Genomic DNA, 15,645 nt, shown 5'->3' with positions numbered 1-15,645 from the left:
CAGTCAGGGAGAAAACCTAAAGCCCCAAATTAACCTAAATTAACAACTTCCTGCCCCAAAGTGCTTGCCATGCAAATCTCTCTTATTATCTTCCCTCTTTTACCTACTCCCCCTTGCAAGCCCCTTGCAAAACGCTTCCTTAAGCTTCGAACTCTTTAGTAGCATTTATTTTTTGTCACTTAATTTTTAAGAGGTTTGTAGCTAAATCACCAGTAATTAGAAATCCATCAAATACTTATTTTAAATTTTATTTGTTTTACCTTTAAAGGAAAAATTTTAAAACACTTTCAATCAGTACCTAACACCAACGTTATAATGTTGTTACCTGTATTAAATCCAAATTACAGGTTTCTGTGAAAATAGTGATGTGGTAAGATATAGAAGAGCTTACTATTAAAAAAAATAACTGAAGTTGTTAAGAAAACAAAGATGCAGAATAAAATTGGTTCACTTTATGCAAAATATGTGATTCCCATGATAAAGATGACCCATTTTCACGGTCTTCATTTCAGATAAACTCCACATATTAGGGACAGCTGTCAGTCAGAGTCCTGGTATGTGCATATGTGCGTGCGTGCTCAGTCGTGTCGGACTCTGCGACCCCGTGGACTGCAGCTTGCCAGGCTCCTCTGTCCACGGGATTCTCCAGGCAAAAAAACTGGAGTGGATTGCCATTTCCTCCTCCAAGGAAACTTCCCGGCCTGGGGATCAAACCCATGTCTCTTGTGTCTCCTGCATTTGCAGACAAATTCTTTACCACTGAGCCAATTTCATGCTTCCACTCAACAATAGTTGATGCCAAACAGGATCAATAAATAAACACTTTACAAGGAGTTAAGACAGCATACTTTCTAATGCCTCTCTTTTTAAGGTTGGAAACGACACAGGAAACCCAAAACTTTAGGGTCAAGATGAAAGTGAAACTGGTATTTTTCCTATGTTAGAAATGAGAGTCTACTACTGTCAAAGTAAGAGTCAACTGGAGGCAGGACAGATGATAGCATTAGTGTAGGAGTATCAGAAATACTCACTCTGAGCTTCATCCAGCTCCATCCTGAAAAAAACACGGGAGACTCATGTTACCCTTTTTAAAGGCATGCATAGCATCAAGTCTATATACATGCTCTCAAAATGAATGAATGATTCCAAGGGAGTACACACTTCCTGGGGAAGCACACAGTAAGAGAATACGGAATTCTTACAAATTCAACAGTCACTCATTCCTTCAACAGGTATTTGAAGAGTGTCTAGAACGTGCTAGCACGTGACAGGTGCTGCAGGTACAGAAAGGCAGCAAAGTAAAATGCAAAGAGTCCCACAGTCTTCAGAGAACTTAAAGCCTAGTTGCAAGACAGACACTTCACAAACAGTCAGAAAAAAATATGTATAAAAAGTGTGACCAAAAAAAAGCATTGCTCATAGGAGGTGCTCTGAGTCCATACATACAAAGAATTCATGGAGTCCAGAGAAAGGGATAGGGGCTCCCCTGAAGCAGTGACAAACGTGGAGGCAGGAAAAGAACGCATATTTAGGGAGGAGGACCGTCAGCATCAGTCTGAGCCTCAAAGTTGGGGGCCTGCTGCTCTCCCACACCTCTCAGTACTTCTCCACTTGGAAAAATAAAAAATTCAGGAGGCATGCCTAGGAAGCTGGATTTACAATGTATCTTCTCTTCAGTGTCAGCCCAGAATCCAGACGGAACTGAAGACCTTGGGAAAAACTGGTGGACAGATCACCGAAGCTGGCACTAAGTGCTGCCAAATGTCTGGCTGGCACAAATACACGGGCTAAATTGGCCATAAAAACCTCACTGTAGTCTTGCTCCTCTCAAAGGAAATCATTTTGCCATCCACAGTGAGGCTTACCCAGAGGCCAGTCTTGGGGGGAGGCCTTGAATTTTGAGCTTAACTCAATTGCACGGTTTAGGGCAAGAGTTTCATGTTTCAGATGTGCAGTCAGGTAATCCGATCCCATCAGAGTTTTAATGGCTTCTAAAGAATCCAAAGTGTTAAATCCTTTTCCCAGCCTCCCCCAGAGCAGTCTGATGGTGCTTTTTTTTTTAAACCTCCGTTCCTCTCCATCCAGTATTTTACTCTCATACCCAAACGGTTCCTAAATCTGAAACACCAAGTTAATATTCATTTCTTCTGATTGTAATCAGTGTTCTAAAACAGCACCTACCATACATACTCCCTTTAAAAAACACTGAGAGAAAATAAAACAAATAAAGGAAGTGGAATATGTAGAAAGGGGGTTTTATTTCAGGGGCAACGCCATTATCAGGAGACCTTCCTTCTAAGCTTGGCAAGAACATTTTCTGGTTCTGCAGAAACCAAAGGCAGCAGATCCAAGCCAATTCCTCACCTCCAGGAAAACGCACATCACCAAGAGCTACACTGTCCAAAGCAGCAGACCGGAGCTGCGATCAGTGTTCATTAAGTCTGTGCCCCTGGCTATCAGCAGGTTAACAAAGACTCAATCCCTCCCTCCCCTTGTGGGAATCCCTTGGGAGACAGTGCTACCCTAAATACTTGAAAAGTACTGAGACAAATAAAACTTCTCAACAAGAACAGAAGACACACCCAGCTTCACGGCAACCAAAAAACTGATGGTGAAGGATGAGCCACGTGGCACCATTAAAACCCTGCTGAAGTTCAAGTGTTGACACTGTGGGTACGATCCTGGTAAACAACGGTATTAATAACAATATTTACCAGGCACGGAGCATTGGGACACAGTGCTAAGTGCCTTATTCTGTACTAAGCATCATCTAATATAACCTCCACCATTACCTATGGGCGCATATATTATGATCTGTGACCACAGTAAAGATGAGATTCTAGGAGCGGAGTCTGTAAGTGAACACACAGAAGGGGCACCTGGGTAGACAGCCAGGATTATGGACATACTTCTGGGGAACTTCTTAAATGATAGCAGTTTTTATATCTTTGACTGTGCCTAGATTTCTGCTTAGCAACAACCACTCCACTCCCATACTCTCCTCTCCAAAATACACTCATGCATTCTTTGGTCTCCTGTTCTGCTGACTGCTTTGTTAAGTCCAGCGGTGATTCCAGCAGCCCGTGGTAGAGCACCTCTCAAAGCAGTGCTCTTTGTTTATAAGGTGACACAGCCCTCCCTGCAGAGTGTGGGGCGTGACTAAAATCTCCTAATGGCCAGAAAGCTCATTTTAGTTCTACACTTGACAAAATAAACACCTCATAAAGGCAGGTAAGCAGAAGCTACTTTCCACTTTGGACTGCTCTGTCTTAATAACCTTTGAAAGCAAGAAATCCACTGTGGGGAACAGGCTCTCGCACAGAACGCAACACACAATTATGCACCAAGAGACTGCAATAAAAGCACAACTCCCTATGTAAAGTTTGTTTGTTTTTTTTCCTCAAAAGGGGGTACCTCTCACCAATACAGGCCATTCCTAAATTGCAAAGGTTCCTTTGCTGCAAATCCTGGCCACATTAGCAAGAACAAACCCAGCTGGTCTGAAAAACCTGGGCATTTGAATCCCCTGAAACCAGTTCCCAAAAGAGCTGATTTTTTCCCCCTTCTTTTGTCCACAGAAAATGAAGCTCCACTTACATGTTGGGAGGAAATATTTCAAAACATTCCTTTTTTTCTCAAAGTGCAGAATTTATGGTAACAGATAATTAACAACAAATGACAAACAATGTGAGCAGTAAAGGTCCCAGTTTGGTTGCCAAGATGATGGTATCGAATTCCAAGATAAACAGTGGAGCGTGCCGGCTGCCATTAATGTGGCGGAGGGGTCGAGATGGAGAGATGCAAAACAGGCCAGCCATCCAGCACCGAGGGGCAGGGACACGGGGGCCAACCACCTCCCACGTGGTTGCTATTTCCCTTCTGAATTCTCAAGGGCGTCAGCCGACGAGGGGGTGGTACTAGACTCACTCTTCTGTAAGGAAAAGGACACCTACCTGTGCTTTTCTATTTCACATGGAGGGGGAAGAGAGTCTTCTTTGAACTGCACTATGGAAGAATTAGGAATTAATATCCTTCAGGAGTTAATACCTCCTTCCTAGTCTGTCAGTTCTTCCCAAAGACATCCCCCCTCCTCATTCTTCTTTACTCTAAGCTGGTGGAGACAAAATAGGTTTCAGGGCATCCAGCTGTGCCCAAAATGTGAGGGTCAGGAACAAAGTGAAGACAAGTTAACTGTGAAAGTCAGAATCAAGCACAACACACGGTAAGTCTCCTAGAGACTAACAGAGGGCAGACCTTGGGCAGCTGACATTTCAGACATTTTTACATTTCTCAAAAACCAGTTCATGGTTCACTATTTCTCAAATGGATTTTTTTTTTTTAACATTGAAACACAAACCTAAACTTCTGAGTTACTCAAAAAAGTCTAACAAACTGTTCTGTCTCAGGGATCAACACAGGTCAGTGTATCAAAAATTTCGATTCTGATCCTTTCAAATGCTGGATTCATTGGTATGTAGAGTTGGCATGCATACCCTAAAAACCCAAGGTGAAATTTGTCTTATCTCCCCGCTGACTGATGTTCAGGGATGTGCTGACATACTCCTGGCATTCAAGTCAAGCCCAAGGCCAGGGACATCATAACTGCAAGAAAGAGTTAGAATCTAATAATATACCTGCCAGGCCCTCCCTCTCCTTTCCTCTCTCTTCTTCACATATACCACTACTTTCCCTCTTCTCCATAAAACATGTTATCTCCTCATTATATTTCCTCCACACCCTAGCAGGACCAATGTACAAAAGTTGGTACTTTTTAAAAAATGGAATATTAAATATAAGGCAAAACTAAGAGCAACGGGTATCTGTGATTATTAAAAAATATCTGTGATTATTAAAAAATGCCTCATACAGTTTGACAGGCTTCTGTGGTTATCTCTGAAGTCTTAAGTGAAGTCTTAAGGCAAAGCAAAATGAAACAAAAGGCGGAAATTTTTCCAAAACTCAGGACCAAAACAGAGCTGGTAGAAGGTCCATGTTATAGCAAAAGGCTAACTCAGGAAATTAGAGAAACATGCTGAGGCTGCTTAGCTGGTGGGAGACTTTACCTTTTTTTTTTTCTTAATTTCAGTTATAAGTCTTTGGGCAAAACACATTTTAAACTAAGTGTACAATATGTAAACGGTTTGAAACTTGGTCTGTGGCCCAAATACCTAAAACTAAATACCACAAGTAAACCGCTTTTCTTAGCCAATCAGCAGAAATGCCAAAATAGTCCACCGAAAGATGAGAAAAGATATTTTCCTTCCAATTGGAGAATTATCAAATCTTTTAGCTGGAAGGTTTCAGAGACTGTCTATTCAAAGAAATAAATGGATTTGAGTAGAGTTCATGTTATGGTGGTAGGGCACCACAATCTTGTAAGGAAGCCACTGCCGACAAATGAACCTCAAGAAGGGTTTAATTCTCACGTGAAATTTTAAAGCTCAATACTAACAAGTTCTGAAAATTTACCTCTTTGCTCTATTAAATGGTGCTAGTGTTTTTCTGTTTTGTTTTTTTTTTCAACTAGTGTCAAGAGCTTTGCTATTTAATATAAAAACATGAAAATTTAAACCAACTAGAGTGTATATTCTTGATGTGTGGTAAAGGAAAAAAAAATTAAAAGCCTGCAAGACAACACATTTTCTTATTTGCATACATTTTACCCTTTTACAGGGACAAACTGAAGGAAAAAAAATCTTCAAAGCCAAAGAAAAAGAAAAATATGCAGATCCAAATACTGCAAAGGCCAATAAATTCAACAAAGTTTCCTCTTTGCAAAGTTAGTGTTTCTACACAGACAAAGCCTTTAAGTGTACTTTTTACATTAAAAAAAAAAAAAAGGCAGACTAACATGGTGGTCTGGAAAATCGTGGCAATTTTGTCCACACTGATATTTAAATAATAGCCTAATTATGCCAGGATAGCTACAGAAACACCCAGTTTCCAGGATGCCAGGTAAGTCTAAAAGGGAAGGAGACATGGGAAGGAGAGAGCGAAGAAAACACTGCAGAAGATGAAAAACAAGCTGATGCACACATTCTGAGACTCGGTGAGTTTTTTCTCCTTTTTGAAACAGTTCAGAACTACCTAGAGCTTGTTATACTAGAGGTGGCAGATTTAATTATTAGCTTTGTTTTCATATCTTAAAATCTACATCTTCACAGGCTCTAAATCTTAGAATTGAAATTAATATGTTTCAAATACAGACTCCCTATTATAGTACTCCTTTCCTGGTTAGCTAGTCTTGTCATTTTTGTCTATTTTTATCAAAACAATGTTTTTTAAAAATTGTACTCAGATCAGGAGATAAATTTAATCCATAAGGAGAGGTGATTAAGAATTGCCCAGTTTCAGGATATGCCAATCCACTGACTGTAGCCACACTTTTCGTATGAATCTTTTCTCTCTATAAAAGTAGGTAACTGTTTCAGGATTTGAAATCCAGGCATACCATAGTAGAAAGAATCGGCTTTGTCAAAATTCTTTACCCTTCCAGAGAGTCAAGGAACCAAAAACAAACAAAACTACCTAGTTATGCAATATACAGCTAAATTTCTAAGGACAAATCCATATGGGACAAAAAAAAAAAAAAAAAAAATCTAATTTCAGGTTGCCTTTTAAAAGCAAAGAAATCAACGGGATAGGAAAAAAGTCAGTTCTGAAATGAAGCCTAAACTGTCATGGACCACGAGACCAGTACCCTCAGGGAGCATAACAGGAAAAAGAACTTATTTTTTAAAAGAAATGAGAGAGGAAAAGAAAAAACACCCTGTGTTTGTACATGAGCACAAACCAAAAGGGCCATTCAGCATCTCCAAGATGAATTTCAGATTGAAAACATTAACAAAAATTATGGCCATGCTAATGTGCAGGCCAGTGATAAATTTGTAATGAGAATGAGAAAGCGGCTTACCAAGAGAAAAATGTTTAGAATTTTTTTTTTTCCACACAGCTAATGCAACCCAGCTCTTCGACAAAGAATGAATCTCTACCTTGTGAGTACTGTGTAATTTTACAGAGCCCCAGACAATCACTCATTCATTGATACTCCTCTTCCTCCCTATGCGAGGTGGGGAGTCACTGGTCTTCTCCTCCAGTGTATCCCCGTGATGTCTCACTATGTAGTCTTTCCCTACAGAATATCACTAATGATGAGGGATTATTGTTCTTTATTTCAAACAGACTAAAGGAAAGAGAAGAAAAGAGGAAACCCTAGACGGCCAGGGTAGGAAGGAATGATGCTAAAGTGCATCGAGTGCAACAGCTGGTGAGGAACTTGAAATTCAAAGATGCTCAACTTGCTCAGGATCACAGACCTAATTAGTGACCAAGACAGGACCAGAATCCAGGTTCCCTGAAATACTGTCAAGTCATCTGCGACAGCAAGCTCTTTATTTATCGATACTGTACACTTTTCTGGCTTCCAAAAATGAACTTGACAGCATTTCTTAAATAGATGTCCCTCTATTAGATGCTAAGAAGTCAGCAGCATCTATGGCCTCACATCTTCACATAGAGGAGCAAGCTGAATGACACTGAACCAAGAAACAGCCTTTGGTCTCTACCTGGATTACAACACAGAACAGAAGAAGGTACCACCCAAGGAAGCTGGGCCCAAAGAAAGCAGATTTACATGAGAGTGAGCCTTCAACGCAAATCTTGCTAACTAAAAGCAGAAGGGACTGCAGACAAATCACATGTTTATCATTCTTTAACTAAATGTTTTTTTAATCATAAAAGCATTATAGAATTCTTATAAAATAGATGAAAGTATATAAAATAAAAAAGTGTTAAGATCTTTACCTATCATTCCCTCCCCTAAATTTATTTGTAAATTTATTCCCTACAGAATCCCCAATAATGTTGATATTTATCTTTTTACACATTTTGAGATTTTTTTTTTAACCAAATGGCATCATTCTCTAACACTCTTCTGTAACTTTCTTCTTATATCTAAGGATACCTATTGTGTTCAGTCGCTCAGTTGTGTCTGACTCTTTGTGACTCCATGGACTGTAGCTTACCAGGCTATTTTGTCCTTGGGATTTTTCAGGCAAGAATACTGGAGTGGGTTGGCATTTCCTACTTCATCGGAATCTTCCCGACCCGGGGATCAAACTTGTGTCCCAAGCATCTCTTGCACTGGCAGGTGGATTCTTTACCACTCTGCCACCTCGGAAGTGCCAAGGATAACTAATATAGACCTGAAATAAATATTTATTTCCTACCACTTAAGAATAAAACTTGAGATTAGACAAACAAAATCTTGTAAGAATTCGGCATGGGATGATCACCAGGATACCCTAAAAGCTTCAGACCATTTTTGATTAGCAATGCCCAAGCAAACACTGACAGATGCTCTAAAATGCAACAAAGCAACAAGGACAAATTGGACTTGTCAAGTTTCACACAAGCAGTTCAGGAAAAAAAAAGATGTTAACACTTCATGCTCACCAGCTACTGGACAAGACCAGAAGTATGATCACAGCATTTATTTACCAATGCTATCTTCTGGGCACTATGTCATATACATCATCTCAAGTAACGCTGACAACCATCTTAGAGAGTCATTGAACCCATTTTACAGATGAGAAGATAGAAGTTCAGTAATCCAGCCCATCATCACCTAGCCAAGCCAGCAACTAGTGAGATCAGCTTTCGGATAGAGATCTCTGACTTCACACCACATTATCAGCAACCGTGTGAACACTGTCCTCATTCCCCAGCTCAAGCTATACCATTTGTACTCAGTCCTGGTTAAATCCAGTTAACTCTTAAGGCTTCTATTTTAACCACTAAGGTCCATCTAGTCAAAGCTATGGTTTTTCCAGTACTCATGTATGGATGTAAGAGTTGGACTATAAACAGAGTTGAGTGCCGAAGAATTGATGCTTTTGAACTGTGGTGTTGGAGAAGACTCTTGAGAGTCCCTTCGACTGCAAGGAGATCCAACCAGTCCATCCTAAAGGAGATCAGTCCTGAGTGTTCATTGGACGGACTGATGCTGAAACTGAAGCTCCAATACTTTGGCCACCTGATGTGAAGAACTGACTCACTGGAAAAGACCGTGATGCTGGGAAAGATTGAAGGCATGAGGAGAAGGGGACGACAGAGGATGAGATGGTTGGATAGCATCACTGACTTGGTGGACACGAGTTTGAGCAAGTTCCGGGAGTTGGTGATGGATAGGGAAGCCTGGTGTGCTGCGGTCTGGTCCGTGGGGTCACAAAGAGTCGGACACGACTGAACAACTAAACTGACTGACTGACTTAATGCTTCTGTTTTAACCTCAGCCATAGGTACAGAGCCTCAGACACTGATAGGGCTAGAAGGCTTGAGACTAGCACAAGTGAATGCAGGCCACTATGATTCTACAGGGAAAAATCAGGTGACAACACTCAGCTCTCCAGATTCCTTGTCCCCTTGGGGCTGACAAACCCATGAATAACTCAAGGTAGGTGAGACATCCCAACAGGCACTAAGTCAGGGCACAGAGGAAGACAAATACTATACATTTTCACTTACATGTGGCATCTAAAACATAAAAGGACAAATATAGTAAAACAGAAACACAGACAGAGAACAGACTGCTGGTGAGAGGCAGAGGGAGGGGCAAAACAGGTGTGGGTGATTGAGAGGTGCAAACTATTGATATAAAATAGATAAACTACAAGAATGCAATATAGAGCACTGGGAATATAGCCAATATTTTATAATAACTTTATGTGGAATATAAAGTATAAAAATATAGAATTACTATGTTGTATATCTGAAACTAATACAATTTTGCAAGTCAACTATATTTCAGTAAAAAATTTTAAAAATGAAAAAATTTTAAAAAAGAAGTCAGGGCACCTTCCAACATTGACAGCTAAAAATTACACCCAGCCAAGTTTGCTACTACGGGTTCCCCGATGGCTCAGCGGGTAAAGAATCCACCTGCCATGCAGGAGACACAGGAGATGTGGGTTTGATACCTGGGTTGGGAAGATCCCCTGGAAAAAGAAATGGTAATTCACTCCAGTATTCTTGCCTGAAAAAGCCCATGGACAGAGGAACCTGTTGGGCTACAGTCCAATGGGTCGCAGACATGACTGAGCAACTAAGCGTAGGACAAGTTTGCTAGTAATGACTCCTTGAGGAAGACAGGACAAAACTTACCAGTGATTTTCTTATTTATCCATTTATCTATACTCCACTAATTTTCAAAATGAACTGAGACAGAATAATAAAGTGCAGAATCAATAAAACAATCATCTATGAGAAGAGTTAACAATTATTGAGTACAGACTATATACTAAGCATTCCTCTAAAAGCTTTACAGATAATAATGTTTTTAACCTTCACAAGAACCTTTGGAGATAGGTGCTACTTTTATCATCTATATTTTAGAGATGGGAAAAAAGGGAAGTTAATACACTTCTCCACAGTTGGTTATGCAGCTAGTAAGTCATGCAACCAGGTTTTAAATCCAACAATCTAATTCCACTGGTGACACAGACCACTATACTACCCTGCCTCCTCAAAACAAATGTAAAAGAAAAAGAGTTAAGTAAGATTCCAGGGGTGTTGGCAACTAAAGCCATGGACAAGAAAGTACAAAGTGTCCAAAACTGAAAATAAAATTTAATTTGAGCTTCCTAGCAACCAATCTTGAAAGAAAAAAGTGAGGAATTAACCTCAATAGGGTAGCCAATCATCCTGGTTTGCAAGGGACTGAAGGGTGACTTTTGATGCAAAAACAGATATGGTTAGATACCTTACTAAAGATGTTTTACAGTACTTAATTAGGCCTCAGACAATGTAAAACATACAAAATCTTGTTGGTGTTTTGAGATCTACACTGATTCCTTGAGCACCTGCTCCTACCCTCACTGAAAATACTAAATAAGTTTCATCATTAAAAATACTAAATAGCATTCTGCTTGGGAACATGACAGGGCTGTAGAAAAATGAAGCCCTGTTAATTGCTGGTTTTCAACCATCACATCTATCAGTATCTTTAAGAATCTGGATAAGAAATTCTGGGTTCAATTCTGCCCTGTCAACTTCAGCTGTGCTTTAATTTTCTTTCCCAAGGTCATATGGGATTGCTTTCTTTAAAAAAAAAAAAAAAACTTCCCTACATCACAGGCAGAGATGCTGACCAGTGATTCCTAGAAGGCCTGGTGACAACCTGTTCAGAACTCCCAAGTGAAACCAAACCAGGACCATGTGGTAAACCCTTAATGCCAGTTGAACTGACAGCTTTGAAATCAATGATGAGGTTATGAAGATGGGAACTGGGTCTTACGCATGGGTGTTCCCCTCACAGCACATCCTGCAAATAAATGTCCTAACTGCAATCTTAATCTTGGTATGTCAGAGCTAAAAGGGTTCATATCTATCATTTGGTGCAAATGTTTACATTTACTAAGAGAGAAGGTAAATTGTCCAAGATGGGTCACAAAGCTAAGGTGCGACAAACTAATTAAATAGGAAGTGAACTATTTCTTAAACAAGTTAACTAAACCTCAACTAGGTTTCCTGAAAGAAAAAGCTCACTTTACGGATCAGCACTGTAACTTCAATCCAGGCGATCTGTCATGGGTCTCCACAGACGTCAGTTGTAAGTGCAAAAGGAAAGCCAATGTTCTAAGAAACTCATGCAAAATAAATGAGCAACTATTCAAGAAGAAAAGACAAAATACCTTCAGGGAGAGGAGTAGAGCTCTTTTGTGTTTTAACTATGACATGTTAAAAATTTAGAAAAACTGAAGAAATTTTAGACTAAATATTTTATAGGTATTTTCCAGCCAATTTAGGTTTCTATTTAGACCCTGGGCAATCTTTTTAGATATAACATGATCATATTTAACCAAAAAATCTGAATGCCCAGTATGGGCTTGTCTCTGTGCTAGGGGACCAAGCATGGAAAAGAAAGGTCAAGGAAAAGGTTGGCCAGCATCTTGATAATGTGTACCTTCTTTCAAACAACACTGAGTGTTAAGACTGGTCAGAGATCCCAATGAACATCTCCAAATCTCAATCACAATTTTTCAACACAATGCACAATCAAATCCATGGATCAATCAAGTGATCAGTCAATATTTCTAAACACCTGTCACCTGCTCAATCCTTGCCTTGAAAAAGAAATGAATGATACAGGACTTTCCTGGTGGTCTAGTGGTTAAGACTCCATGCTCCCAACGCAGGGGTCTGGGTTCGATGCCCGGTCCGGGAACTGGATTCCACATGCCACAGTGCCACAACTAAAGATCCTCACGTGCCTCAGTGAAGACTGAGGAGCCCACGTGACACAACCAAGACCCAGCACAGCAAACAAATAAATGTTAAAAACTGTTTTTAATAAAACAAACCTGCCCCAGTATTTTAAAAAAAGAATGATATCGTTTGAGAGAAGGTAGGGAGAACGGAGGGGTAAGAGAGAAACAGAGAAGAATAAAAATGGAGGTGGTCTGGTTGGAGGAAAACACCAAGTGATGAAAATGTCATGTCGGTGGAGGGTGGGGGATGGATGGGCACAGTCACTCTGGACTGGGGAAGACAGAAGAGGTTTCCTAGATGCAGAGGGCCAAGAATTGACTCTCAGCAGAGCTGAAATGTGAGCGTCTCAGCTGTGAGAAACAGTGAAGGCAATGGCACCAAGACAGAAAGGCCCACGGGGTGCCAACATGCGTGGCTGGAACAAAAGGTGTAGGTGGGAAGCCCTCCACCTGCGCCCTTGCTCATGGGTGATGAAGGTGCCAAGGGCACCTGGAGTTAACCGTGGAAGAACTACTACTCCCAGGGCAGAAGTCGGGTAAGAGGGCTACACAACTGTCCAAGCCGCCACTGCAAACTCCACTTTTCAAGGCTTGTTTTCATAAAAGGTATAATCTGATCCTTCAAATTTTTCATGGCTAGACCATGTACATCAGTTCTAAGGCTACATGATTTTTAAAATATCATTGTGCATTCACAGCTCACCAGTGGAATCTTAGGGCTACAAACAAGCAAAGACTAAGCTGAGATTCCCTGTCAGTCGTTTTCCAAGGAATCTGGGGCAAAACATACTTTCTTTTGCCTGGAAGGAAACAAAAATCCACAAAGTGCTGTGCCATTCTTTAATAGAAATGTTACACCAGCAAAGCAGAGCTCAAGGATTCCTAAGTCCAGTTTACACACATTCTATAACATATTTGAAGGAAAAGCAATTATTAGAAGCAGAAGAATAAAAGGAATATTTGAAATTAACACACAGTTAGTATTCAGAAAAGCCATTTTAACAAAGAAAAGTCTTTCCCTTAAAAACTTTTCCTTAAAACCAAGAAACCTTCATTATTATGAACATATCCTGATTTAAAGAGAGTATAAAAATCTTAGAAATAGTTTAGCATTAACCATTTGCAAGGATTTCTCTATTTCTTCTTTTTTTTTTTTTTGCAGAAATCCTATCATAGATAATTGAGGAGCTCTACAGAATATGCAAACTTGCAAAGTAACATCCTAGTACTTATGACAATACCCAGGCAGTCAAGAGAAAGATCTTTGTGTTTGGTTAGTGTTTGTAAATTTGAGGAGGGGGTTGCATGTATCTGTGTGTGTGTCTGTGTTGGTGGTGGGAGGGAGGTGGACTTACTGGGTTGTTTTTTTTTTAATGCCCAAATAAAACAATTACTTTTAAAAAAAGAGCTTGTGACTTGGACATGCCCCGAGTTCAATTTTGCCAGGAATGGCAAAATCAGTCAACAGATCCCTAACCTCCTTTCTCTCTTGACTATACAATGCTTTTCAAAGGGGTTTAGTCCTACCATGAAAGACTCATGTTAGACATTGGAAGGGTCTAATAGAGAATGAGCACCAGGCCTTGAATAAACAAGGGAGATGGTGACCTTTTGCCCCTCCTGCTGAAAGCCCAGCACATCCTGTAGCAGAGGAACAGAAAAAAAAGCTGGTGCGCACCCAGGTGCTGCAAAATCCTTGCCTCTGGATTTCTCCCGCACTTTGTTCCTTAAACAGTTTAAACCGAGACAGGGCTTAAATAAAAAGTATGAGGGAGTGAGGGAAAAGTACAATTCCTGGAACCCACTGTCCTTAATCCTTTGTTCCCCATATTGTTCAAATCCAGCAGCATGCTGCACACGTTCTACGAGCAACAGGCAAGACAACAGATTTAGCAGTGGCTGGACAGTTAGTCCCAATTAGGCCTATTTCCCAGCTGAATGTAAAGGGCTGGTGGGGTGAGCTATAGCGGGGAAAAAAACTACAGAAATGTTAAGGACATTTCATCAGGGAAGCAAGCAATGCAAGGTAAATCCGAACTGAACTAGGGGTCGGGAATCTGCCAAAATCAGCTGTGTGACATCAGGTGAATATCTGAACCTCTCTGTTGTTATCCACAAAATGTAGGCAAGCCCTTGAGGGCTCTAAAGATCTAATAGCAAATTATGGTCGACTGTACATACTCTGGAAACGTTCAGCGTTACCCAGATGCAGAGGATTCCTCTGAGCCATACTTGGAACCACAGATAAGCCATCTGTTTGGTGAAGCCTACATCTTTTATTCTCCAAGTCATTAGCGACTTTCTAATTCCCTGATGGCTAACTTTTTTAAGTTCACAAGCGATACTTACATATGTACATGTGGCGGCTGGAACCTGCTCTGGTTGATGTTGTAGTGCGTGAATGCCTGGGTGGGGTTGGAGCTGTACTCATCCACCGTGATGGTAACTTTGCCTTGAGAAGGAATCCCATGTGCCATCCTTCCTCTCTATAGGCATGAGCAATTCACAACTTTCCGGAGCGAAGGATGGAAGTGGGCATGGTGCGTTTCAGCCAACCTCTGAACCCAAGGATCTACTCATCAATACTGCTCTGCGTTTCTGGAAAAAAACAAAACAAAAAAAATGAGGACAAAGAAAAAGAGGATGTTCTAAACAATGTCAGACGTGACACCTGGATGTGAAATTGGTTCAGGAAAAATCTTAATCTGTGTGGTCGCTTCGTGGACAAAACCTTTCCCAACTCTCCATCCAGCACGTACTTCAGAATGGACATGGCACTCCAAACGACACGGCTGGCTGCTAGCAAATCATTTCAATGGTGTTCAAACTAAGATTTCCTCTTTAATTATAATTATGCCACTTAACGTGAATTACGGAAGGGCACATCCACAGTTGCCATGGTGTCTAACTATAAATGGTTTGAGCTCGAAGTGGAGAGTCTTCCAAACCTTCCCTGCTAATTGGAACGTTTGGTCTGTACAAAGTTGGTGTCACAGAATAATTTGAAACCTCAGTGCTTAGCACAGCCATAAAACACAATGCCAAATGTAAATTTAAAATGCTGTGTTCATCACAGATACCTGTGTGTAACTATGATACACACATAATATATGCACACATCACATATAATTTTTCAGTGGTTCCAAAATACATAGGTACTCAAAGCACGGTATACATATGGATTCTATTCCAGCCAAGAACTTTATGTTAAGGCAAATCCTTCTTGCTACATGTAACATAGGTTCTTAAAACCGTCCAGTTACTCAGGGGAAAGTTGAACACATCCAGGCTTGGATTACCATTTTGGGTGCATTCATTACCAGCCTCTTGAAGACCAGAAGGAGCAGTAAAGAAGGGTGGCCATGGAATCTACCGCTTC

At 40.5% G+C, this 15,645-nt stretch overlaps 1 protein-coding gene across 4 annotated transcripts in view; it reads right to left on the bottom strand.

Moving 5' to 3' along the window:
- MPPED2 (metallophosphoesterase domain containing 2) overlaps window positions 1-15,645 on the bottom strand; it is a 210,870-nt gene that overhangs the window by 190,133 nt on the left and 5,092 nt on the right. For 3 of the 4 annotated variants that reach the window (XM_027562769.1, XM_027562772.1, XM_027562771.1), the window contains exon 2: window positions 14,616-14,864. In XM_027562769.1, coding sequence (XP_027418570.1) covers window positions 14,616-14,743 — 128 coding nt within the window. In that variant the 5' untranslated portion in view covers window positions 14,744-14,864. Of the gene's footprint in view, window positions 1-1,031; window positions 1,055-14,615; window positions 14,865-15,645 lie in introns of all 4 variants that reach the window. The other variant, XM_027562773.1, reaches the window with a different exon arrangement.

This window comes from Bos indicus x Bos taurus, chromosome 15, assembly GCF_003369695.1.
Source record: "Bos indicus x Bos taurus breed Angus x Brahman F1 hybrid chromosome 15, Bos_hybrid_MaternalHap_v2.0, whole genome shotgun sequence".
Classification (NCBI taxonomy): Eukaryota; Metazoa; Chordata; class Mammalia; order Artiodactyla; family Bovidae; genus Bos; species Bos indicus x Bos taurus.
Note: the sequence above shows the minus strand (reverse complement) of the source record. Positions and strands in the feature narration are given on the sequence as shown.